Here is a 25,569-nt window from a genome sequence, read left to right on the forward strand (position 1 = left end):
AATTTCTGACCTTCACTTAGTTTAAGATTATTTATTACAATCAGTCTGCCAAAGAAGCCACTGCAAGTGCATATATTTTAATGAATAGCAGCATTAATTTATCTTCACAAGATGTACAGATTACATGATGTCATCCCACTTTTCTGAGCATCTGAGTGTAACTCTTCATTCAGCTGCCACAAGAAACATGCTTCTGTGCAGCCAGAACTCATTTCCCATGAAAGTCACGCAGGAACATTGGCTCATAAGGATTTCTTCCTTTCATGTCACCTGTGACATATGCAAAACATAAATACGTGACTGATGTGCACCTCACTAAAACAGACTCCACTCTTCTTCCACAGCAATGGCTATTAATGTTATTAATGTCTATCAGAAGGATGTACCAGAATCCCTGTGAAAAGAACACAATACTCCTTCCAAATGGGAAGGAGTAAATACCCCAAGTGCTTGCCTCCCGGCCCATCATTCCCAAAGGGCCAGCACCCAGAAAACCAGGCTCTGGGGCACAGATAAAAAGAATTTCACAAGGAAACTGTTGAGCACAGCAGGATGCTCTGTGAGGCCAGCGTTTTGGCTCAGTAGCCTCTCTTGTGGGGCACAGCGTAGGGAACAGTCCTTAGAGCTTTGTTCTTTTGCAGTCTGCACTCCAAGTAGCAAGCTGTTTTCACTCTCCAAATCAGACCTCCTCCCTGGAACAAGACAGTTTGTCCTATTTGAAATTGTTTTCTTAGCTGTGTAAGACAGAACACAAACAAAAATAAATCTAAACTTTTCTATCTGGTAGAAGAGATCCAACAGAAAAGTCAAATGCTGTAGCAAAGCATGGCCAATTTTTCCTAAAATGAGAATTCCTTTCAACCATTCAAAATTTTTTAAAAATAATAATAATCCTGAAATACAGCAACATTCCTGCCCTTCCTGATGATTTGTTGTGCTTCATCAGTGCTGTGGTCTGAGTTCTGTTCTGTCTTTGACAGGGAGCTAGTCCTAGCTTTTGCTGGAGAAATTTCTCCATTAACCAAGTCTTTGCTTTACCTCTTGCCCTAGCTGGGAGCTATAAAGTTCTTCCTTCCTACTACTACTCTGTGATTAGCCAGAAGCAAGCTGCAGGCTGTTCCCTGGGGAAACAGGTCCCCATCAGGGTTAGAGGTGCTGTCTAGTACAGAGGGACATGGTTTGGTGGATGTGGCAGTGATGGGTTGAAGGTTGGACTAGGTGATCTCAGTGGTCTCCTCAAACCTTAATGAGTCTGTGATTCTATTCTATGACTGCCACACAGCCCAGGAGCTGCTATGAGGGGCGGGAGAGGGGGGGCAGTTAATCAAGGCCAACGTCCCCATCAGTGCTAGGACAACAGCCCTGTCATCCTCTATTATCCTCCATCTGCTTTCAGATGACAATCCAACGGCAAAATCTTCTTAGAAACGTTCTACAAGAACAGGACACATCTTATGAAATGCCAAAGTGGCCCCACTCCTCACCATCTGCACTCACAAAGAGGACATTCCCTACTAATGCAAGCTGTTTTATCCAGCCATGGAGACAGTTCTCCCCTCTCAAGATGTTTTGTTGATGCAGAGGAAACCTTCCCCTGCTCCTGCACATTGTTGGATGGCGAGCCCCATCTGACGGAGGTTCCTGACCTAACCCTACTTTAACCATCTGGAACTGAATTCTTCCAGGACTGAGTGTAATAAAATGCCTCTTTCCATATTGCCTCGTATATTATGCTACGTTCCTCCTTAATCTCACTGAAATGCTGCTGATTTATCACCCCAGGCCTCCAGCTCCCCTAAGGCCTCTATCACAGTGCCTGGCTTTCTTCTTTCTCTTCCTGTCTTGAGGGAATTCAAAAGAAAATTTAAACATAAAAAAAAAAAGGAAATCCTTCACACTGGGATTATCCACACACTCATGATTGCTATTCACCTTTGATGTAGCTGTCTAACTGATGGTTAATCCTCAGTATTTTGTGCTAACTGTCCCACTGCAGTACCTGAAGCATGCACGGCCCAGACTCTGCATCGAACATACCTCAGGATGTGGGGACTCTCCTTTTGGCCTCTGTTCAGCTGTTGCTCATTTATTAAAATAGAAGCCAAAGGCACAATTACACTGGAGGGAACACATTTCCTTGTTAAACTTCTCTGGCTTTCATCCAGAATTTCTCAAGCTATGGAGATTTGTGTTTTACTGCGCAGAGTTTCAGATTAATTGCTCACCATTCCCTGTGCCTCTGATGGAGCGGAGGAACATGAGTAGGATTTCTCTGACCAGAAACACTACCTCATCCCCCACGAAACAATACAGGAATGCACATCTTTGGTTTCTGACCATCCATCCCAGGTAACAAGGAGCAAGGGGTGGGAGAGGATTTGTTAAGGATGGTGGTTACCAAAAGGGACAGGATAACGACAGGAAACAGCTCATGCAGAGCTTTAACCCCAGGTCTGGAAGGAGTCCACCAGGCTGTGCACAGAGGTCCTGCTTTGTGACTGCAGTGAAGCAGAAATATGTTATTACAACTCACGATCTAGGGAATGAACATCTGGCACCAGATTCCCTAAGCATTCACTAACTATAGCCTGCTAAAGCAGATGCTGAAGTGCAAAGGCACACCAGAAGCACGTGCTGAAGGGCCATTCAGATCATGACTGTAAGGAGACATCATTCTCTCAAAACCTTATCCCAATAATTGCATCTACATACCTTGGTAAGGGATGGCATTGTGTCATTGTGTCACCATAGGAATGAGTGTGCTGCCTGTGCCAGCTTTCCCCCAGCCCGAAGGACAGAACCAAAAATCCAACTCATGTGCCTTTCCAGGTAACATGAAGGACACCTCCCATTTTCACTCATTTTTAGTGAGAATCAGATTCTAGGAAGAAGCATGTCAATAACAGTAGATCAACATGCTCACTGGGAAGGTTAAGTCAACATCAGACCATGTTTATTTAGTTTTAATGTAAGTACAGTCACAGAAGTGTCAGCTGGAACAGATCTCAGGACACCGCTGGTCCTGTGCCCCATGAGAAGCAGGGCTGTTACCAGTGCTAACTCAGATCAGCCATGGATTTCTCTAGCTCAGTTTTAAAAACCCCCAAAGATGGGGAGTCTCTGTTCCAGGTGCAGGGCCTCACTGCCTTCCTGGAAGAATCCTCTCCCTGCGTCCACCCTGAACCTCCCAAGCCACCCATCATCCACAGCCACATCATCTGCCACTACGGGCACCTGCAGCAGCTCAGCTTCATGTCCTCCTGCACAGATCTTTGGTGCTGCTTCTTGCCTTGTCAAACCAACCCCAGAGACTCACTCCTCCACGTTTCCCTGAAGTCCTTGGACTCAGCAGAACTGTGGGCTGAGATGGCTGAAGCACAGAAGGCTACAGCCTAGAGAAAGGTGCCAAGTGGATGTTCCCCAGCATGATGGCTCCAGCATGGGTAGCTCATCCATGGTGCTCCCTTGACCATATCTCCCCTGAGCTCCACATCCAACCAAGTGTCTGCCTGTTTTTAGGGTGCTCTATTTGGTTTTGATGTAGTTTTATGTTTTCCCTCTTTTTTCCATCCTGGACTTAGAACCTCTCCGTGATCTCTGCTTGTCAGCCTGATTGCATCATCCACTGCAGGCTGTCAGCCTGATTGCATCATCCACTGCAGGCTGTCAGCCCGATTGCATCATCCTCTGCAGGTAACATTAGCAAGAATAGAAGGAAAAACAAACAGCACTTCACACAACACGCAGGCCCAGTGGCTGAGAGCACTTGCAGCCAGCAGAGGTTACAGACCTCGGTCAGGTTGAATACAGACCTGCGTCACTGAAGGGGCAGGAACTACAGTTGTAATTATCCATGTTGAAGTTGAGGTCACTACATCTCCTGCTTCAGGAGCAAATCTGAGCACAGCAGGGAACCCCAGGAGGACATTTCCTTTGCGCACAGCCCAACAAGGCTCTGAGTGCCTGCTGCCCAAAGGAAGGAATGCTGCTGTGATTCAGAATGCATGTAGTTTACACACAGAGACAGGAAAGGAACTTCCATTGCAGGACAGGGCCATAGCTACAAGCAGCACTGTGATCTGGGGCCCCTATAGCCAGCACCAAGGTTCACCATCCTGAACATGGAAGAACTGAGGTCAGCACATCTCCCGGGTGCCTTGAAACCATACTGACCAAAACACCCCCAGCCCTTCCCAGAGGACAGAGAGAATGAGGAGAGCAGTGCTCACCTGGGAGGAGCAGCAGGGGAGGATGGTCACCTGCAGCAGATGGCTGCCCTGGCATTGCCAGTGGTGCTGGCAGGATCCTCCCTGCAGTATGGGTGGTTTTCCAGAGGTGTCCTTCATGAGAGAGAGTGTTGCAAAACTCCAGGCCTCTGGAATTTCATACCAATGCAGCTGCTCAAATATAATTGTGAAAAATATTAGCAATTGAATTGTGAAGGCTTTGCAAAACAGCCAAGTACAAAGAAAATAAACTAGCATGCTGTGCTTGATGTAAGCACACAACAGTCTCCACATGTCACTGGAACCAGTGCAATCTGCACCAGCTAAACACTGCTTCTGAAGACAGAAAAACATTTCCAAAGGGAGTGGCCGTACAGCCATGGCCAAGCCCTCACTCTATCTCAGCGCTGGTGAGCCCTATGGGCTGCCCTGCCATGCATAGATGGGCTTCAGGGACATGAGACCTCCAGCCACAGACTAGGACTCTGCACTTAGCGAGGCTCTGGGTTAAAGCATCCTTCTGCTTAGCTGTGAAATGCTGTCTTGTACAGGCCCATGGGGAGACACAGACACAGTGGTCCCCAGGCTCTGTTGTCTCCTAAAAGCCCACAGCCAGTACCCATAGGCTTAGTGCCTTACCTTCCCACAGGGAGAGCTTGTGCTGCTTCGGGTTTTATAATCATAGAATCATCAACATTGGAAAAGACCACTAAGATCACCCAGTAAAACCATCAGTGCATTCCCACCCTGCCCACTGACTGCGTCCCTCAGTGCCACATCCATGTGGTTCTTTCCGTCTCCAAGGATGGTGACTCCACCACCACCCTGGGCAGCCTGTGCCAGCAAGAGGAAATGTTTCCTAATATCCAACCCAAACTTCCCCAGTACAAAACGAGGCCCTTACTTCTTGTCCTATCACTGTTACCTGGGAGGAGAGGCCAACCCCACCTCGCCACAACTTTCTTTCAGGTTGTAGGGGGCAATAAGGTTTCCCCTGAGCTTCTCTTCTCCAGACAAAACAACCCCAGTTCCCTCAGTCACTTCCCATCAGACTTGTGCTCCAAACCTCTCACAGCTCCATTCCCCTTCTCTGGACATGCTGAAGGGCCTCAGTGTCTTTCTTGTAGTGAGGGGCCCAAAACTGAACACTGCAGTCCACTGCAGAAGGACAATCATCAACTACCTCCTGCTGGCAATGCTATTTTCTATACAAGCCTGGATGCCCTTGGCCTTCTTGGCCAGCTGATCACACACCTGCTGGCTCACGTTCAGCTGGCTATCAACTAACATGCCCAGATCATTCTCCTTCATGCTGCTTGCCAGACATTCTGCCCCCTTGGTCTTGTTGAACCTCATTCCATTGGGCTCAACCCAGCTATCCAGCCTGTGCAGATCCTTCTGTAGTGCCTTCCATCCCCCAGGCAGATCATATCCTCCCAGCTTGATGTCATCTGCACTCTTACTGAGGGTGCACTCAATGCCCTCATCCAGCTCATCCATAAAGATATTGAACAGGACAGGACCCAATACCACCCCCTGGGGAGCACCACTCACGACCATTCACCAGCTGGATTTTACTCCATTCACCAGCGCTCCCTGGGCCCAGCCCTCCAGCCAGCTTCTTACCCAACTAAGAGTGTACCCATCCAAGCCATGGGCTGCCAGCTTCACAGAGCACTGTGGAAGGGAAGGAGGCGTTCAGACTTGCGGCAGCATTTGCACCTGCCATGCACTGGTAAGGTCTCTCTTCTCCTCCAGCTGTGGTGGGCCTGAGGTGGGCAAATACATCTCTGAGCACAGTGCCACGGGAGTGCCTCATCCTGGCAGCAAGGACAGGGAAAAGTGAGAGCAGTAGCTCTGGAAAAGGAAATGAGGGGGACACAGGCAGAGAGCAGTGAGAGATTAAACCATCAGATTGAAAAGGAAGGGTAATTCCCCAGAGAAGAATATAAGCGGGGGAGGGGTGGAGAAGGAACAGATTGCAGCTCCATAATGAGGCAGACAGCGTTTCCCTTGCGATCTGCCCAGCATCTAGTTGGCTTTTCTGACAGAAAAAAAGATCCTGTGCTACCCAGAAATCACTGGTGGAGTGGGCAAAGCTCTCCCAGGAGTGGATGGAGAAAGGCGAAAGACAGCAAGCTGCTGTTCCTCACACCCAGCCCCTAGTTCCCTGTATTTCAATAGGCAAATAACAGCTCAGGGTAGCAGCCTCTTTCCTAGAACTGCAGCAGCTGGAGCCAGCAGCCAAACTACTAAGTGGGAGATCTGGGGGTGCAGTCAGCTCCTTTCATTGCCTGCAGCACGGCACTATTTGTGGCAGAGAGCAACAGCACATCTCTTCTGGGCTGCGGTTTGGAAGATAATATTGCATTTTAGATGGGGTGGGAGCAAAACCAGCAACATACTGGGTTCCTTCTTGGCAGAAGTTCTCAGGAACAAATGGGCAGTGTGTTAAACACCCCTAACACAGACCCCACAGTGTGTTTGTCTAAACAAGAGAAGCCAGAAAGAAGCCCGATTGCAGTTGGTTCATTTTCTTTCCTAGAGATTACAGCTCTCAGAGTTATCAGACTGATGCATGCCTTTAGTACTAAAGTACCTGAAACAAAAGAAGCAGCTCAGCACAAAGGAAAGCTCTGCAGGCACAGCGTTGACCTACGGCCATGCAGAGCTCAACTCTGCAAATACACCCCCCACCTCCAGAGCTCGCTGGAGGATGCAAACTTACTGAGCTCCCTCCTGCCATTCAGTGGGAGGATGAGCACAGAGACAAAGCTGCCCTCACAGTGCTTCCTTATGATGATACACAAAGGCCTGGTTTGCATCGATCAAGTCCAGGAGCTGCCCACTGCTTTTGCTTCATGAATGCATCCAGCACAACACCAACATGCCAGGAAGCCCAGGTTCTGCAGGCAGAAACCTAAGAGCAAGGTGCTCCAGCTCCCTTTCGGCATGATACACTCTCAGACACGACACTGCAGTACACTGCTGCTTATATGCACAGCTGTTCCTTGAAATGTTCTCCCTGCTCTTGGAAAGATAAACTTTCTGTATAAGCAGTCAACTGCCAAATATCTCTATTGTGTTTCCTCTCACAGTCTAATTACTCAAGCTTGCTGAAAGTATCAGCATAAATTTTTCGTGCTGTGCACAGAAAAATCTCTGCAGCCAGCTCTGGCTTCCTTTATATGTCTCAAGGACTCACATCAGTAAGCACCCAGGCTCACGCACAGCTACACAGGTCCAGGCTCACAGATTGAAGACTTCACAGCAGCACCACACCAGCAAGAGCTACTGGTTGTCACACAGCCATGCAACATCCTCAGCACAGGACTCCAAGTCAACAAAACTCCTTAGGAGATGAATGTGCTGTAGGCACACAGTAGGCACACAAGGTCACCTTGTGGCATTTTAGTGTTGCTCTGGACACCAGGTGAAACGGTTTTAAGTTGAGGGAGGGAAGATTTTGGTTTTATGTCAGGGAAGTTCTTTCTTATGAGACTGTGAGGTGCTGGAACAGGCTGCCCAGAAAGGTTGTGGATGCCCCATCCCTGGAGGTGTTCAAGGCCAGGTTGGATGGGGCCCTGGGCAGCCTGGTTTAGCATTGAATGTGGAGGTTGGTGGCCCTACATGTGGCAGGGGGATTGGAGATTCATGATCCTTGAGGTCCCTTCCAACCCTGGCCATTCTGTGACTCTGCAAGTTCCAGCCTTCCTTCTGATAGGACAAGAATCCAGCCCCTGCCACATGGAATTATGATGGACTGGATTTTTGCACCACGGTGTTTGCAAAAGGCTTGAATATACTTACACCCTTCTTGATAGAGCAGCTATTCAGGTGTTATCATCAGTTATCATCCTACTGCCACATTGTCTTCTTCTACAAATGTTTTCATCAGATGTTGGCCTGATGTTCGTTCGGCCCTTTATTCCAGGACACTTGCTTACAGAGGGAGGTATGTTTCTGGTTGCTGCTAATGTCACATGTTTTGTTAAGGAAAATTTGCCTGTCGATCTGCTTGGCCAGGCTATTTCTGAAAACAATAACAAAAAAGAAAACGCCACTTAAAATGGACCTTAAGTCACCAGTGACCAAAGCACTCCTCTTCATCAGTTTTGCACACAAGGGATGAATTATCAGTCCTTGTGTTTTGTTAAAGCACTGTGCCTGCCTCATACGAAGGGATGTTTCCAAAGCCACTTCTGTCCCAATTCACCTAAATCAAAAAGTTTAACAGGACATGTAACTGCCCTGCAAATACCCATGAGTTTTTTTCCTAATTCAACATAGCAATAGAATACCTTCAAGGATAACAACTGATCTGCCCAAGTCAACAGCACGCAGTTTTCCAGACTGAATCATAGAATCATGGAATGGTTTGGGTTGGGAGGGACCTTTAAGATCACAGAGTTCCAACCCTCTGCTACAGGCAGAGACAGATCCCTCTAGACCAGGCTGCTCAAAGCCCCCATCCAGCCTGGCTTTGAATGCTTCCAGGGAGAGAGCATCCACAACCTCGCTGGGCAGCCTGTTCCAGTGTCTCACCATCCTCACAGTAAAGAATTTTTTCTTGTTATCTAGACTAAATCTGCCTTTTTCCAGTTTAAAGCCATTTCCCCTCATTCTGTTGCTACATGCCCTTATTAAAAAGTCCATCTCCAGCTTTCCTGCAGGCCCCTTTCAGGTACTGAAGGCTGCTCTCAGGTCTTCTTGGAACCTTCTCCAGTCTGAACAGCCCCAGCTCTCTAAGCCTGCCCTTGTAGATGAGGTGCTCTAGCACTCTGATCATCTTCTTGGCCCTCCTCTGGACCCACTCCAACAGCTCCACATCCTTCTTATGTTGGGGACTCCAGAACTGGACACAGTACTCCAAGTGGGGTCTCACGAGAGCAGAGGGGCAGAATCACCTCCCTCGACTTGCTTCACATGCTTCTCTTCTTGGATGTTTTATTGAGATCTCTTCTTCCCCCTACACTCTTTGCCAGTTCAGTGGAAGACAGGTTGCAAGATGGATCCCAATGGAGAGACATTTGGAGTCTTTCTTTGCTGTGACACTGAAGTAAAGCTTTTAACAAACGTAGCACAGCCTCACAGATGAAATCACATTGAATTCTCACCCTCAGTGCCTAAAAACTGATGAACTGGCAAAAACCCTTCTGACTGTTTTATTGTGCGCAGAAATGCTTAAGAAAACAGAAAAGTGCATGCAGGCTGCAGGAACTCTAGCAGCTAGGCAGCATGTGTCAAGGTAGGGAAGCAACACTGAAGACCTAAGCAACAAGAAGAGGAGGGTTACAAGATGAAGGCACAAGAAAACCCTGCTGCAATGTACATTTGCTTCATTCCCATGTCTCCTCACAGGCGTCTCCGACTACATAAAATGGCAGCCCATGATGTTGTGTTTCTGACCTTACTACCAAAAATTCCCAAACCTCCCCAAGTAGCACAAAACCATCACAAACCAAAACCACAGACCTGGAACAAGATTGCTATTTTCACTTCCCTTCTCTCTCTCCAAAACTTCCCCCAGAAATATTAGTCAAAACATTTTGGTTTTACGAACAGCAAGACAAGCAATGCCCCGTGTCTGAGTTACGTTGCAATAAAAGTAGAATAACTGTTTGGAATCTTTTTTCCTCTAACCAGAAGCGGCATCAAAAGCGGCATCAAAACCCAATGTCTTTTCACACAGGACGTGGGTGCCAGGCATCAGCATCCCATACACAACTGCCGGCTTTGTGGGAATTGCCGGTGAAGCCACGGAGCAGCTGAGAGGTGCACTCGAGAGATTGGCTTCTTCCTACAACGGGGGCATCCCTCTGTGTGCGACCCTCCACTTCAGCTTACCCTGGGGTACCTCAGCACCACGGTCTCCCACCATACAGCCCTGGCAGCGGAGGAAGTGTTGGCCTCCGAAGCGGCAGCTGTGCTGAGTGCGGCCCTTTGTTTTCACCGGATACGTTCAGGGCAGCACAGAAAGAGCAGTCACATCTGGGACCCTCTCGAGGGGCTGCTGGCAAAAATCCAGAGGCTCCTTAGAAGAAGCGGCAGATTGTGGGTTTTGATGCCTTGGGCAGGATGTCTGCTTCCACAATGGCTGGGGAAGGAAGGAATAGAAGAGGAGATGGTCTGATAAGAGCACAGCTGTGATAAAAGGACTCTGTTCAGTATTCATTTATTTGAGCAAGAAGCAAAGTGCCCACAGTCACTGCATTACAGATGTTACAGTCTCATGCCTCAGCAAAATGGGAACCGGGCAGACTAGAGGCGATGTTGAATGCCAGCACAGAAACAGGCGCAGAGCAGAGCAGCGGTGACAGACAGGGGTCCTTCTCAACTGTTGTTAAAATCATTTCCTCAGCCTTTTGGGGTCTCCATCCCGCTTTGTCCCGGGCAGGGGCAGCTCTGCAGCTGCAAGATGGAGAGCTGTGCTTTCGGAAGGGCAGCCTCTCTTCCATAATGAAACTCCGGGCCTTTTACTTACAAATTTGTTCTGCTGAGATTATTCACATCGGTGGAGCGCAGTGACCGGGCGGCCCATCAAGAGCTTTAGCAAGGCTTTCAAAAGCACCGCTCCATGGGAGAGCTCCTGCTTTTGGCTGCCAGCTGGCCTTCGCACCGGCCCGGCTCGCGTTTTGTACGAAGGGAAGACCGAGATTCCAGGAGCGCGTTTGTCACCGTCACATTCCCTGCCCACATGAGGCCGCTCGCAGCGCAACGGAGCACCGTGGGCTCCGCCTGGCGGTCACTGCTGCCGTACCGACATCCCCGCGCCCTGAGCCCGCAGGGAAAGATATGTTACTTGGACGCGGTTCTGCTCCTTTCTTTTAATCCTGAAAAAGCGTAGTTTTAAACGGAAACAGAAAACGAAGTATATATTTTGCATTCCCTGCTGGTTGCAGATGTGGCTAAGCAGCCGCACATCCTTTCTTCTCGCTTTGATTCTCCTATAAAAATCAGGAGTTCCACTCAGAAAGTAGCATGCACATTGCACATTTTCCTCTTAGCAGAAGAAATAATTTCGATTGTAGCTTCAAAGGAAGAACAGAAAACTCTTCCTTATTCATCCTGGGGGTATTCCATCCCTGGAGGCACTCATGGCCAGCTTGTTTGGGGCCCTGGGCAGCCTGAGCTGCTGGGGGCAGCCCTGCCCATGGGAGGAAGGTAGGGCTGGGTGGGCTTTGAGGTCCCTTAGAGCCCAAGCCATTCTGTGACCCTGTGACCAACAGCCAAAGGCAGACATCCTTCCTATCTTCCTTCACATCTGCTGAAGACTTACAGAATCACAGAATCACAGAATGGCCTGGGTTGAAAAGAACTACAATGATCATCGAGTTTCAATCCCCCAGCTATGTGCAGGGTCACCAACCAGCAGACCAGGCTGCCCAGAGCCACATCCAGCCTGGCCTTGAATGCCTCCAGGGATGGGGCATCCACAGCCTCCTTGGGCAACCTGTTCCAGTGCCTCACCACCGTCTGTGTGAAAAACTTCCTTCTAATATCTAACCTAAATCCCTCCTGTCTCAGTTTAAAACAATTCCCCCTTGTCCTAACACTATCCACCCTCATAAACAGTCCATAAACTCCATAGACTCCATACAGGATCTGCAGGGCAGGAAAGACAAAGGGGAGTTACCCACATCATTTTTTGAGATTGGGGCAGAACGGAAAATTCTATTCTATCCAAAATGAATGGACAAAAATCCCTACAGGAAGCTAAATTGTAAGTAATGATGTTAAGCCATCATTAAGGGCCTGCATTTTTTGGTTAAAATCAAACCTGCACAAGCACCTACCACCCAACGGCTATTCTCTCAGAAAAGTTACATCACAAAGAAGCAGCAGTAACACACAAATGAAACAGAAGGTGGAAAAGAACACAGTACCACAGTTTTTGCACAGACTGTCCTCTAGTGATGGTCTCTACTCCCCTCTGGCTGGCTATTAGTATATGGTACTATGGCACTGCAGAGGATCTTTTCATCTGTTTGTAACATGGATTTGGTTTTCTCCATATGAATGCTGCTATTCAGGTAAGAGAAACAAAAACATGCTCAGGCCTGGCTGTCAGTCGCTGAGCTGATGTGCTTTGGAACTCACCTTTGTCTGAACATGGCATCAGATCTTTCCCTGCCGGTAGATCTTACTAACAGTACACAGACAAAACCTCCCATGAAAGGACTACTGAACCCAGCAACTCGCACCAGAAAGGCTCAGTTTAGAAGCATGACGTTGGCCCTCAACATCAGAGACAGCTGTTGGTGGTATGGCAGTAAAGGCTGAACCTTCCTGCCATACCATCACATGTTGCCGTGTGACACATGGCAGCAGAGGGGCACTCTGACACGATGGCACCTGACCTGGAAGTGAGTATTGAGGTAAAGGTGTGTCATTCAATTCCTCCATGCAGGAAAAAAAAAAAAAAGGCACCCACTGACATTCATCAGCAGTTGCTGAATGTTCATGGAAATCAATCCGTGGATGTGAGCACAGTGAGTGATGTGTTCCAGTAGTGGTGACAGTGGGTCACCTCCAGCGGTGCAGATAGTTACAAATGCAGCATGGAGGCTCTCATTCATCACTGTTGAAAATGTACAGTTACCGGTGGTGACTAGGCTGAAAAATAGTTTCGTAGCTGAGAATTTGGTCTACAAGAGCACTGTACTCTATGCAGCTGTTGTAGTGCCCATGGAAATAAATAGGAGGCATTACTTTTGGAGTGATCTATATAGTATTACTTTCTGCATGCCTCTCAGATGCATTAAATACTAGAAATTAGTAATTGCAGGTTCTATGTCAGAAAATGATCCTCTCTTAATATCCTCCAGGTTAGATCCTTTGCAAAGGTGACTAGAATCTAGATGTCCCAGTTCAATCTTCCTGGCAGCTGATAAAGAAATCTAAGCTAAGATATCCGGAGATCATCAATAATAACCTCAGTGAGAAAGAGGAACCAAAGTAAGCAAGAGAAGGAGATCAGCACAATTTCAACATGAAGCTGTTCATCTGCCCCGAATCATCTTCTGTCCCAGTACAACAGAGACATGAATGCTGATAATGGAGCACTGCAGCAATAACATGGCTTTCCAAGCAGAGCTAGATGACAGGAACACCAGATGAGGCTCAATCCCACTCTGTTTTACTGAAAGTAACAATACAGGTATGACATAAAGCAAAGTGAACAGTCCTTAGAAAAAGCTTTTCCTGCATTGCAAACTGGAGATGTTTGTTTCACGTTACACCAGTGGTAGCCTGAAAGACCCTCCCCCTGCTGGAAGCAGCCCCCAGAGGGCAGGGGATAGGGATGGGAGCCTTCCTGTAAGCCAGTTGCAGTGAGACCAGCCAGCATGCCAACCAGCTGGGACAAGGACCTCCCTTCTGCCTTCCGCAGGGCTCAGCAGTGCTGCAGGCTGCTTCTCCTGCCTCCCGAAGGATGTGCTCCCCTCTGCTGCCTGGCCATTTGCTCTGAACCTGGTGTTCCCCCCCACCATGACACCCCAGAGGCCCTCAATCACATCAGCAAAACAAAGGCCTTTCCTTGAGAAGAATTCCTGCATAAGATGGCAGCTCCCAGGCAGCAGGGCTGGGCAACTGCTGAGACAACTGTGGGCATCTCTGTGTTATCAGAAGTCTTCAGAAGGGCTGTAAAAGGAGCGACCTGCAGCACCACCCAAAGAACATTCTCACTGTAACATCTTTAAGGACGCATCACACATCAGCGTTAATTCAGACCCCATCAAATCAGTGCATGCAGGTAAGAAATCAGAGGTGAGACTGAAGCCAATTGTGCAAATCTAAGCAGACTCTTCCCTAGACAAATAAAACCTTAGTGCTTCTAGCAGCAAGTCAACCCTACTTGTGTCTTATTACTTGCAGCCTTTTCTATCACCTGACAGCCTGATGAGATATTTTGGGTATTAAGTTCATTCACAGAATCACAGGGGTTGGAAGGGACCTCCACAGATCACCTTGTCCAACCCCACTTTGGTGCAACTCCTCCACACAAATGAAGTGCCACAAGAATGTTTGCTTAATGAATACCATGATAATCATCTAGCATTGTTCTAAGTCAGGCAAAAAACTACCTTCTTTTACTGATATGGTTTCTTTTCTGTTTTGTACCACAAAGCATATTTTGGTCTAAGTCATCACAGAGCTCCTTTGACACCTCCTTATCCTTTCAAGGAGTCACAGCAGTTTGGCACAGAATGAGATTCATGTTTTTCTTAAAGCTGTAAAATTAAAAATTGAACTGGAAAACACAGTGTGAGATGGCATGAGTGCAAAAGTATATATGTTTATTATTTGAGAAATCTCTGCTTGTCCCAACCAACCGGTAATGATAAAGAATTTAAAGACTACTGACAGAGCTATTCTGCTCTCAATTAAATGTGATAACGAACGGAGCTGTGAGGACAATCCTTCCCTCATAGTGATGGTTTAAACACTAGCATGGTTGGAGTTTGGTAACCAGTTTTCTCTATTGTATAAAAACCTGTGGAACCAGAGCCAAGAGAAAATGGGACAGAAACAAAGAACACGTCATTTTCCCCCTTTCTACTACATTAAGTGCCATATAAAACACAGCTTAAAAGAAAAAAGCTATCGAGGGCAACTCTGCTGAATGCAGCCTGTAAGTTACCGGTTCAGAGCAGCAGCCCTGGGGCAAGGACATGAGCACAGGAACATCTGTGTGGAGAGGAGGAGTTCTACATGCACTGCTCTACATGTATTTCACATCCTCCCAAGACATCAGTGAGATGGATACAGGATCACTTCCCCCTACGAACTTCACTCACATGGGACCTGTGTGATATCAACATGAAGTCTTTCTGCTTTCTGTACAAATTCAACTCTTTGAGAGGAATTCACTTTGAATGCCCTCCTTCCTCAGTAGACATAGGAGCTGTATGATCCCACAGGCAGTCAGCTGCCTCCTGGGGAGAAGCACATTAACCCTACAGAAAGGGCTTGTCCAGTGCCTGCCACATGGCAGAATGTGAAACAATTCTACACGTGCAAGTTGAGCACAAGACATCCCTTACAAGACGAGCCTCGCTGTAACATTATATACTCAAAGATCCTCCGCAGAACTGCAGGAACTCCCTAACACAAATCAGCAACCTGAGAACAAAGCATGTGACCCACCATCATTTTCGAATAAACACTAGTATGAAAAGGCAATCTCATCAAACCACGTTTCCACAGCATGGGTCCTATCTCAGCAGACTCAGCAGCAGTTCATACAGTTTGGTTGGCTTTTACATCTTCCAGAACAGAAAGCTGACTTAGATCTTTACCACTTACCACCAAAGTGTATGGTTCAAGAGCAAATGTTTCTTCCTGATAAGCAGAACATTATCATTATTTATAATATATTAATTATATATAATATATATTATATTAATATATTACTATATTAATTGTATAATAGTAACATTATTATTTACTCACTGCAGCAAATGAAACATTCCTTATGATGAAACTTTCAAGCAAAGCACCACAAAGAAGCAGACTCTTTGCATACTGTTCTTTTAGTTGACTCACACGTTCCAAATAATATTTTTCCAAGACCAAAGTAAATACAGCAGTATCAGCACAGATAAGTAGACCTATTAAGCCAAACAATTTAGGTGTTGGTAGCACTTATTCTAAAGAGTGAATATAACTGGCTTCAGAGACAACAGACCTCAGTCTCAGACTCTATTAGGTGGAATCCTACAAGCTCTGGTAAAGAGAAACTATTCACCATCTTGATCACCAGGTACTTCTTCTGCAGGTGAGCATTTCAGTCACTGGCTGCTGTAGAAACAAAGGCATTTGAAACTCGGGGTCATATCAGAATGAGTAATAACATTCTGTTTTTACAGTTTCAGTCTTACTTTTGGCTTGAGACAGTTGATGCTACTGACCAGCAGTAAAAGCATGTTATGGGCACCCAGAAGAAACATGCCCACACAAAGGAATAAAGCACTCAGCATGACTGACTTCACCATATCCGTTCGACTACCCACATTTCCATTAACAACCTAACATTAAAGTGGAAAATAAACAAGGAGGAGGACTGGTTGTGTTCTCTAATTGGCTAACACAATAGCTTCATAAGTTGAACAGGGGATGTAAAGCCCTCCAGGGAAAGAATTGACCTCCACAAAGTGCACCCAAAACTAACCTGGTAGGCACCTTACAGGGGGAGGAGGTACTACATCACCACAATTCTACCTCAAATTCAGCAGTATATTGTTCACACACACACCACCAATCTTCAGTTTTCAGATACCAAAGAAATGGTACCTTGTCCATTCCTTAACCTGCAATTCTTTTGCTACATTTAGTAGCCTTGAAGCTTTTAAATTCACCTGTCCATTAGGGAAGAACAATCCACATTAAGTATTTCTCTATCCTCCCCAAACAGGAAACAGAAAACCAGTAACCCTAACTTATAATGGAAATCCATTTCCAGGTGCCAAAGCATCACTTAAAGCAGCACTTTTGAGGTATTTCAGTGTTCTCCATTGTATTATCCTATCTATGATCACGATACAGAAGTCAAAGGAAAAAGCACTCGAGCAGCTGGCAAGAACATAAGGACAAACAGTAAACATGCTTATTTTTTACACACATATGAATTTTTGTGTTCCACTAATGTCCTCTCAAGCCTACCACTGCATGACTAAAACATGGATATGAGCAGTGAGCTGTGTGTGACAAGTCCAGATGAGTGCCTGATGGAAGTGCCTGGGTTGCAGCACTGTGCTTGGCCAACCAGTCATTGCTTCTTTAAAAAATATGTTGCTGCTCTGACAGAGCAACAGCTCTTTCTGATCTTCGGCAAATCTCTGGCTAACCAAACTGCTAATGAATTTTAACACATTAAAAAAAAAAAAGCAAAAGAAATGCCAACAGGAAAGAAACTATTTTCTGGACATATACTTCATTTTCACCCTCTACTTAAACCATAATTTTTCCTTGTGATTTCTTACTCAGTGCAAATAAAACCTGGTTTTGAAACAGCATAGAAGTTTCTACCCCCAACACTTACATGACTACCATGCTTTACATGTTAGGCTACAGAACACAGCTGTGTGTTATTTATTAAAACTCTTTCAGTCTTACACTTGAGCAGGACATGGTTTGATGAGAACAGCGTTCTTGCTCTTTGCCTGCCTTGCATGTGGTCTGTGAAGAGACCTCCCAGTCATCACAGCCAACCGTAAATCCTCTGTAAACTAAGAAGCCCAACTCAAGAAATAAACTTGTGTAGCTGCAGAGGATGCCAACAACTAAACACCTTTTACCATCTGATCTTTCCAAGCCCATTCCAAGCTGCACCATTTGTCTAAGGGTCTCATAAGATGACCATCACTGGAGTCTGGGCATCTGTCCAGGCACAAGGTTCTAGTTGTTCAGTAGCACAGAGCACTGCGAGAAGGGGAAGAAAATGCGTTACATTGAGTGCAACACAGTGATGCTTCCATAACCTCCAGGGAGAGTAGTACCCACATGCCAACACTGTACTGCCATATGCAGGAAAAACAAGGAGCACAAACACATAATAATGTGGAGGGAGAAGTCAGCAGAGAAGCAATCCAGGATAAAAGTATGACAAACAAAGAGAAATCTCTTCTTCCAGATACACCATACCACTAAAAGGAAAAAGAAATTCAGGAACCAATCATCAGTAGCACGAGGCAAAACTTAACAAAAAACATGAGCAAGGAGACCAGGAAAATAGCATTTCTTTTTACATCCTGCTTACAGTTCACATCTATGCCTCTAGATTTGCTAATAGGACAGATCACAGAACACTTCCACCTCCCTTTTATATTAAGATCCAAGAAGAATACACACATCTTCACACAATGCATTTGGTTGCCATTTAACACACTTTGACTGAAATGAGATTTGCACTTTGAAAAATAAGAGAACAGTATGAGGATATTCCATCTCAAATTTCTGCAGAAAATATCTCCTTAAAAATGCAATGAGTAAAGGGCACAGAGACTGGACCTAGAAAAGCATTTTCTGTTTTGTTTTCTGTATTTACACTGAAGCAAATGAGCACAAGTCTGAAGAAATTAAACGCTTTAGAGTGCTAAAATCAAAACATAAGCAATACAAGTTTTTAATTTCAGTATTTTAAAGTACAGAAAGTGGAAACTATGAATATCAAATACAAATTTAAACAAAGCCACTTATCCTCCCCTAGAAGAATCAATGTGAACTACTCATAGAAACTTACAAATTTAACGTAAAATCGAAACAAAATAAATACTGTACATACACTTTCCCTGCCTGCAGGCAAAAGAGGATGGGAAATACTGTTATGAATTGAAAAAATGCTCTTAAAGCTGCAGCATCACCCTTTCCCAGCCAAATACTTAACACAGTAGTGCGTTTGTGTAAAAAGGAAGACACACATACACCGACCCCTACTGAGCAGACAAGCTAATATTTTCAGAGACAGCAGAAGGAAAGACAGAAATTAGACTATCAGAGTACAAAAAGGAGAGGAAGAGACAACCGGGCCAGCAAAACATTACTACAAAACTAGTAAATATAGCCAAGAACTAGCCCCCTCCCTCCCCTCCCCCCCTTTTTTTCCCCTCAAATTTCATGTTTCTTAAAAAAAGATTCACCAAAGCATTGGCAGCAATAGACATTTCCCAGCAGAAGTGACGATACATATCAATATAATCTCTTAAAGTGATCCCTTTCATTCCCTTCCCACAGCATGAAACGCATATGGCTTAGTTTATATTAAAAGTACAAAAAGTCTTTTATCCAAACGGAAATGCATCCTATGAGGAAGGTGCATCTCCTTATCAGTGCTACTTGTATTTCCCATCCACTGCGTGATCCATCACTCTCATGCTCCCACAGAGTGTTACTAGGGTGGTTTTTGTTTGGGGTTGTTTTTTGGAAACATGGATGTTGCAGCTTTTATTTTCATTTAATCACAAATAGTAAGGCCCTGGGTTCCATTTATATTTCATCTGTGAAACAGAGTAGCTCTGGGCTCACTCAATCCCATAGGTACGAACAGCTTTTAATGGTCTGGAAGTATTACGAGCATGAAGTTCTGAAAAGATGCTAGATTTGGGGGTTGTGAGGGGGTGTGGAAGGAGAACTGGGCATGTGAAGCCCAAATAGGGCAGCAGTTGTAGGGTTGTAGTACCAGGTCATTCCAGCTTCAGCTCTGCTTAGTCTCCACAGCTGCCAGAAAGCAATCAGCAAGATTTGTGCCAGCTGCGACTTTGAAGCCCTGCAAAATTTTCAACACTTTCAACTTTATGGCTTTGAGCATGAAGGTAGCTTATGGCATATAGTAAAGCCCAGGTAAAGCTGAAGCTTCTAAACGGTCATGATGACTCTGTACTCTTACATCACCACTAAAGGTAACACAAGCACTTCAACCACCAAATAATAATACCCAGCCCCCTCAAAATCCCCCACATGATCAGAAAGCAACAGTGTTAACTCTCAACATCTAACCCTTTCAAAATTGTATTTAAGAATGGATTCATGAAGAGTATTATAGGTTGCATAGGTAATCTACCTCAGAGGTCATTAAAGGCTACCTTGTAGCCAGGGTTTATTAACAAGTCTAGCAGGAGGAGAAAAGGGAAAGTTGCTGGAAGGGTCATTGATAACAGTTTCTGGGTGGTCTTTCCATTTTCATCTTTTGGTTTTGGTTCTCTTTTCGTGGTTTTGTTTTCTCCTAGTTGTAGGAACGTGAGAACTTGAGAGAATGGGAAAACCCCTGCAATATTTCTTTTCCTATTGTTCTGTCTGCCTATAAAAAGAAAATTAAGTTTTATGTCAACTCCAAATCCTTTTTTGACTTTTAAATAAGGTTCTCCTTCAGAACAAGTTATCACGCCAGGCTTAATTCTCTGAATGGTTCAGTCAGTGCTACCCACTCTCCTTATCTTCTCCATCTTGACTGAGATAGCAAGGAAAAAAACAAACAACAGGGCTTTTTCTCTCCGCTACTACAACACAAAGCTCAGTCCATCTATGAAAAGATTGGTGCAGTAGTGTTTTCACCTACACCACCACAAAAATATCCCTACAAACACGTACACAAAGCAAGTGAGGCCACCACATCCTCTTCATAAGCTACCAGGAGATTTTGTTTTGTTTTAAACATGGCTCATCATGGCAATTAATTTTAAAATACTTCTTCTGAGGTGGAATATCAGAGTTAATTTCTGCTGGAAGCACGGATATCTGAAGAAAATGGGAATGAACCTCTGCCTGTTGACAGCCTGTGAAGAGACTATTACATAAACTCACAACAGCAACAACAGCGAAGAGCCACTTTGGGAAGAAAAAAAAAAGGTAGAAAGTAGAATAAAGAAAGAACAAAAAGAAGAAGAAATAATATATATGGGTCCAGCCATATCTGTGTTCTAATAGTAAGATGCAAGATAAATAATGCGGGCGGTCAGAAAACAGACTCTGTATAAACCAGTCACGTATACAAGGATGTGTATTCCGTATTTCAAAATTCCTTACTCCAGATTCTATTCTGGCACACTTGTATTTCCAATTAGTGCTCTCAGAAATCTGCTTTCATGGAGAGATGGCTCACTCTTCTTTCTGTTCTGAATCTGCTTGCTGCCCTAAACTGGAATTTTCTATTCTTAAAAACTATACAGCTAGCTAGAAGGAAGCAGTATGGTTCAATACACTAAAGTTAAAACAGATTTCAAAGCTTGGCAGCCATTAATCCATTTGCTCAAGCACAAGGAATACTTACATGGGTATACAATTTTAACTAATATTGACAACATATTTTTATTTCTTTCACTTACTACTTTGGTAAGAACATATTAGAGGATAGTTAAAATACTCTCTTTTGACTATTTCAATCTGGAAAACATAGCACCTGAGAACAGCAAGTAATTATTGTCACTTTCAGCACCGTAGAGTACCTCTTGGCATAGCTTCTGCTTTTTTAGCAATCTTCTGTTACCTCCATTCCCAACAGTTTACTAAACAAGGTTGATAGCTTGCATTAAATAAAAAAATAATTATTTATTTAAACAAAACAAACAAACAAAAAACCTGGGACAGCCTGAATGCAGCCAGTGGTTTTCTCTTTCTGGAGGTGGGTGTGAGAGAGAGACCTATTTTTAGTGGAACTGTAAGTAGCAAACAAACAAAAAAAGAAAGCTTTTAAAAAATTCATTCATACACACACTCACACATGTATACACACACAGCTCCGAAGTCAAATCAATATAATGTAAAAGCAGGGCTGCAAAACACGCTTAAGTTGTCACTTTCAAATTTTCAAGGAAGTCAGGCCATGAAAGCTACCTGATTTATTTGTAATTGCATTATGTTTTGATGTTTCTCAAGTCAGAAACAGGAGAACATAGTGCTGAATAGTTTTGACCCTGCAACAATCAAAAACACCTGACATCAGAACCATTTCCATAACTTTGAGAAGATACTAATTATCTAGTCTAGAGGAAAAATAACCCTGCACAAATACTCTGAAAAGTCCAAGTCAGCCTGCTTTTAAATTACAATATAAGAAAACTATTTCAGTATAGAATATGGAGGAAGGAAAAACTGGTTATGGAAAGTTACATCAACAAATTGGATAGCTATGCTTGAGTATTTTACGCTTAGAAATCACTCAAAAACACACAAACAAAATAAAACAAAAAAATCCACAATACTGTTGTCACTAACATTTGGCTGGACCCTGCAAAATGCCCTTTTTCCAGAATCAAGTATTCCCCTTTAAGCCTTCATCCCAATACCCCGAAAGTTAAATATTTAATTTTATATTACAGAAAAAATACAAATTCTAAATCAAAATTATTTACAGTAATTCAGAATCAGCATTTACCATCGGCTCTGTATGTAGCCTGACAGAAATGGCCGTTCTGATACCAGTAAGCTACTTAACCCATGTACGTGCACCAGTTAAGACTTCCAATTGGTTGTCCAGCTTTAAAGGTAACACAGATTCTTCTACCTTCCCGATTCTTCACTAAGCTGCTTAAAAGACAATAGTTAATGCTTCTTTCATGCTACATTAAGCACTATGTCCAATCTTAAGATTGCAATGTGTCTTATGAGTTATTTCTGAGTAACTGTGAAGAAACATGTATCTTAACTGAGCTCCCACTTCCTCCAAGAAGATGTACGATGTTTTCCTCCCTTGTACCAGATTCTAAATCACCTATGCAAACACAACTTTCAGGGAGCTTTTGCAGAAGAAAATCATCACAGACAGATCCAAACAACACATCAGGAAGAAAAAGATGCACTCCGACTTGGAGGAAAGGGGTGCAGCTTAAAACAAGTTAGCTACTGGACTGACATAAGAAGAATCTTGTGTCTTAGAGAGCCTATTCTACTCCATCAAATAAATAAATCTGTATAAAAAAAGAGAGATCAAAAAATAATCAAGCTGGCAGAAAATATGCACCTTGCAAGTCAACAGAAGCCCAGACAATAGCTTATCAAGAGCAGAAAAAAAATAAGATTCCATAAGCCTTAATTTAAAAATAATTAATAATGCATCTCATTCCTACTTAAGACTATAACCTGAATAACAAATTTAAGAGTCCAGAATAATTACCATTAATGTGGCTCTCCACTGCACCAAACATACATAATCAATACAATTAAAAGCTTTCACATTCTTAAATCTAAATTAATAACTCCCACCAAAAAAAAAAAAAAAAGAAGTCTTCCAAATAAATAGTTTTTAAAATGAATTTTAAAGTCGTCAAAATCTATCAGAAATAAATTATTGATAAACCACCTTCATCATCTTCCCCTCATGGATTAGGTCAGAAACTACCAGCAACAAATGATATTCAAGCCCTGAATGAGAGACTAATTCTCACAGTCCATGTCTCTCCGAAGATTTCCCCATTCCCAAATGGTTATTGCTGAGCAGGTGTGGCACAGTGAAAATGCAGCATTGGGTTGTGGATTGGTTTTTTTTTGTTGTTGTTGTTTTTGTTCATCAGGCAGTGTTTTATATGGTACATGCAAGTCTGCTTCAAGCAGAGGAAAAACAGCAGCTCCAGGCTCTGTCGACCTCAATACTGGTCTGTATAGGAAAGACAGCAGTAGTAGAAGTAGCAGCTACATTAAACAAAGAAGCGTGCGTGGCCATTGCGGTTCAGCTTCAAGATCTTCCCAAGGCGCTGTTTAGCGGTTGCCATTCCTTTCTTTGGACGTTTGCCTGAAAAATGAAATCAAACTTCATCCATCTGCTTCAGAGGAATCAAACGGGGCATCAGAATTCTAACAACAGCAGCAGTTGTTTTCCCTTAACCTGGCTAGCATTATCATAAATAAAGTGATATCACTATTTCCAAGTACTTGTAGCCTATCGCAGGGCAATGAGTGTGACAGGGGAAAACTTATGCTGAGCTCCCTGAATTCTGCTCATATAAATTATACCCTTGAGTAAATAAAGCAAAATAAACTAGCAAGCAGTATGGTCATCAGAATTTTTAATTATTTCTTTTTCAGTTGGCACGGTTTTCCAACCTTTCCTTAGATAAACAAACCTGACTCAGGCCACTGTTTCAGAGTACAGTTGTGGTTCTGTTTGTTCTGCTCCCTGTAATGAGCACGCAACAGATACAACTGCAGAGATGGAATGGTAACAATCACAGAATGGCTTGTTGGAGGGGACCTTAAAGCCCTTCTAGTTACATCCCATGTTGTGGACAGGGTTGTCACCCACAGATCAAGCTGCCCAGGGCCCTGAACGCATCCAGCAATAGAGCATTCACAGCTTCTCCAGGCAGCCTGTGCTACTGCCTCACCAATCCTTGAGTGAAAGCGTTCCCACTAATATCTCACCTAAATCTCCCCTCTTTTACTTTAAAACCATGCTCTTTTGTCCTGTCACTATCAGACCACGTAAAAAGTTGGCCTCCCTCCTGATTACAAGCTCCAGTTAAAGCCAAGCAGCCAGTCCGATCTGCCTTACTTCCTCCTCCACACTCTTTGATATTTACAGGCTCCTCCACTTTAGGCATTTATTGTTAACCTTTTCCCTGCCTTCTTTCCCTGGCAAAAGGGCAACAGAGATGAGCAGTACCTTTTGTCGCCTGGTTGCTGATAGGGGGTGGATTTGATGCTGGCCTCTTCGTTGGATGAAGTGGAACAGACAAAGATGTTTCACCATACGGCCTGTCAGGGCTGAGGCTGCCATCGCTCAGCCGGCATTCTCCTTGAATTAGGCTGGAGTCTCGCATACACTTGCCATGCTGAAAACTCAAGCCACTGCTGTGGACTATACTCCTGTTTTCCTGAACCTTATGATTAGCCTCTGATGCACCCTCTTTCTTGATATATTTTTGTGTTTTATTCGTATCCTGGTGTGGAAATGAGGAGGAGGAAGAAGAAGAAGAAGAAGAAGTAGTTAATAGCCCCTGGATTCAAATTCACTACAGTTTTTCTAATTACACTACTACATCTTTGAAAAAAGAGGATGCAACTGCACCAGTCTTCATCCACTTCATCTCTTCCATGAGTACAAGTTCCTCTCAAAAATCAGGTATACAACAATCAGAGTAGCTTCTTTCATGTGCACTTGAAGGCAATGTTATACACACATTGTGAAGAATACGATGTAGTTAGACTTTATTATGAAAAACCTACAAAGCATGCATTAATGTTAATTAATTAATGCATTATTATAATAATTATTATAATATAATAAATTAATTAATGCATTATTAAAGTTAATAAACAGCACATATCTTGTAATTTGAATTGTTCCTAATATTTTAGCATATGCTGAAAATGTTGGAAACATTTTATATTTCTATGTATTAGAAAAATATTAGAAATATTCAGCACTGAAAGAGACAAACCTATCAAAAAGTCATGAAAAACTTTAGAGAGTAAGAAAATCAGTTTTTCATTTACGTATTCCTTCCTGGATTCTACCTAGACCTGGAATGGTATTCCTACCATTGGTTACTGAAAGGTTTTTATCAGTTTCACTGTATAAATTCTGGGGATTTTTTTTTTAATAATAAATTTGTTCTGAAGCTCTAATTGCAAGCAGCAAGCAAACAATACCATGCTTCCCCAGACAGACTCAAGTCATGCTTTTTTGTAAAATATATTTTCTTTTTCAAGATACTGTACTAAGCATCTTCATAGTAGTCATTATGACAGCAGGGAGTTAGAAAGGAGAGCAAACAAACAAAACAATGGGGAAAAAAAAGCATGACAGAAATACAGTCCTAGGTTACCAGCACCAGAACTGCTATCAGATTTTCAGTATGTAAGCACCTACTCATTTAGGTGCTTACAACTTCATGTGTTTGTTTGTTTGTTT

At 43.9% G+C, this 25,569-nt stretch overlaps 1 protein-coding gene across 2 annotated transcripts in view; it reads right to left on the reverse strand.

Moving 5' to 3' along the window:
* Positions 1 to 13,850: 13,850 nt before the first annotated feature.
* Positions 13,851 to 25,569, reverse strand: part of KDM7A (lysine demethylase 7A) — a 64,820-nt gene continuing 53,101 nt past the window's right edge. Inside the window, exons 19-20 of one of the 2 annotated variants that reach the window (XM_048954339.1) lie at positions 24,319 to 24,595; positions 13,851 to 23,448 (exon numbers count right to left, since the gene is read on the reverse strand). In XM_048954339.1, coding sequence (XP_048810296.1) covers positions 23,354 to 23,448; positions 24,319 to 24,595 — 372 coding nt within the window. In that variant the 3' untranslated portion in view covers positions 13,851 to 23,353. The remainder of the gene's footprint in view (positions 23,449 to 24,318; positions 24,596 to 25,569) is intronic. The other variant, XM_048954328.1, reaches the window with a different exon arrangement.

Source organism: Lagopus muta, chromosome 1, assembly GCF_023343835.1.
Source record: "Lagopus muta isolate bLagMut1 chromosome 1, bLagMut1 primary, whole genome shotgun sequence".
NCBI lineage: Eukaryota > Metazoa > Chordata > Aves > Galliformes > Phasianidae > Lagopus > Lagopus muta.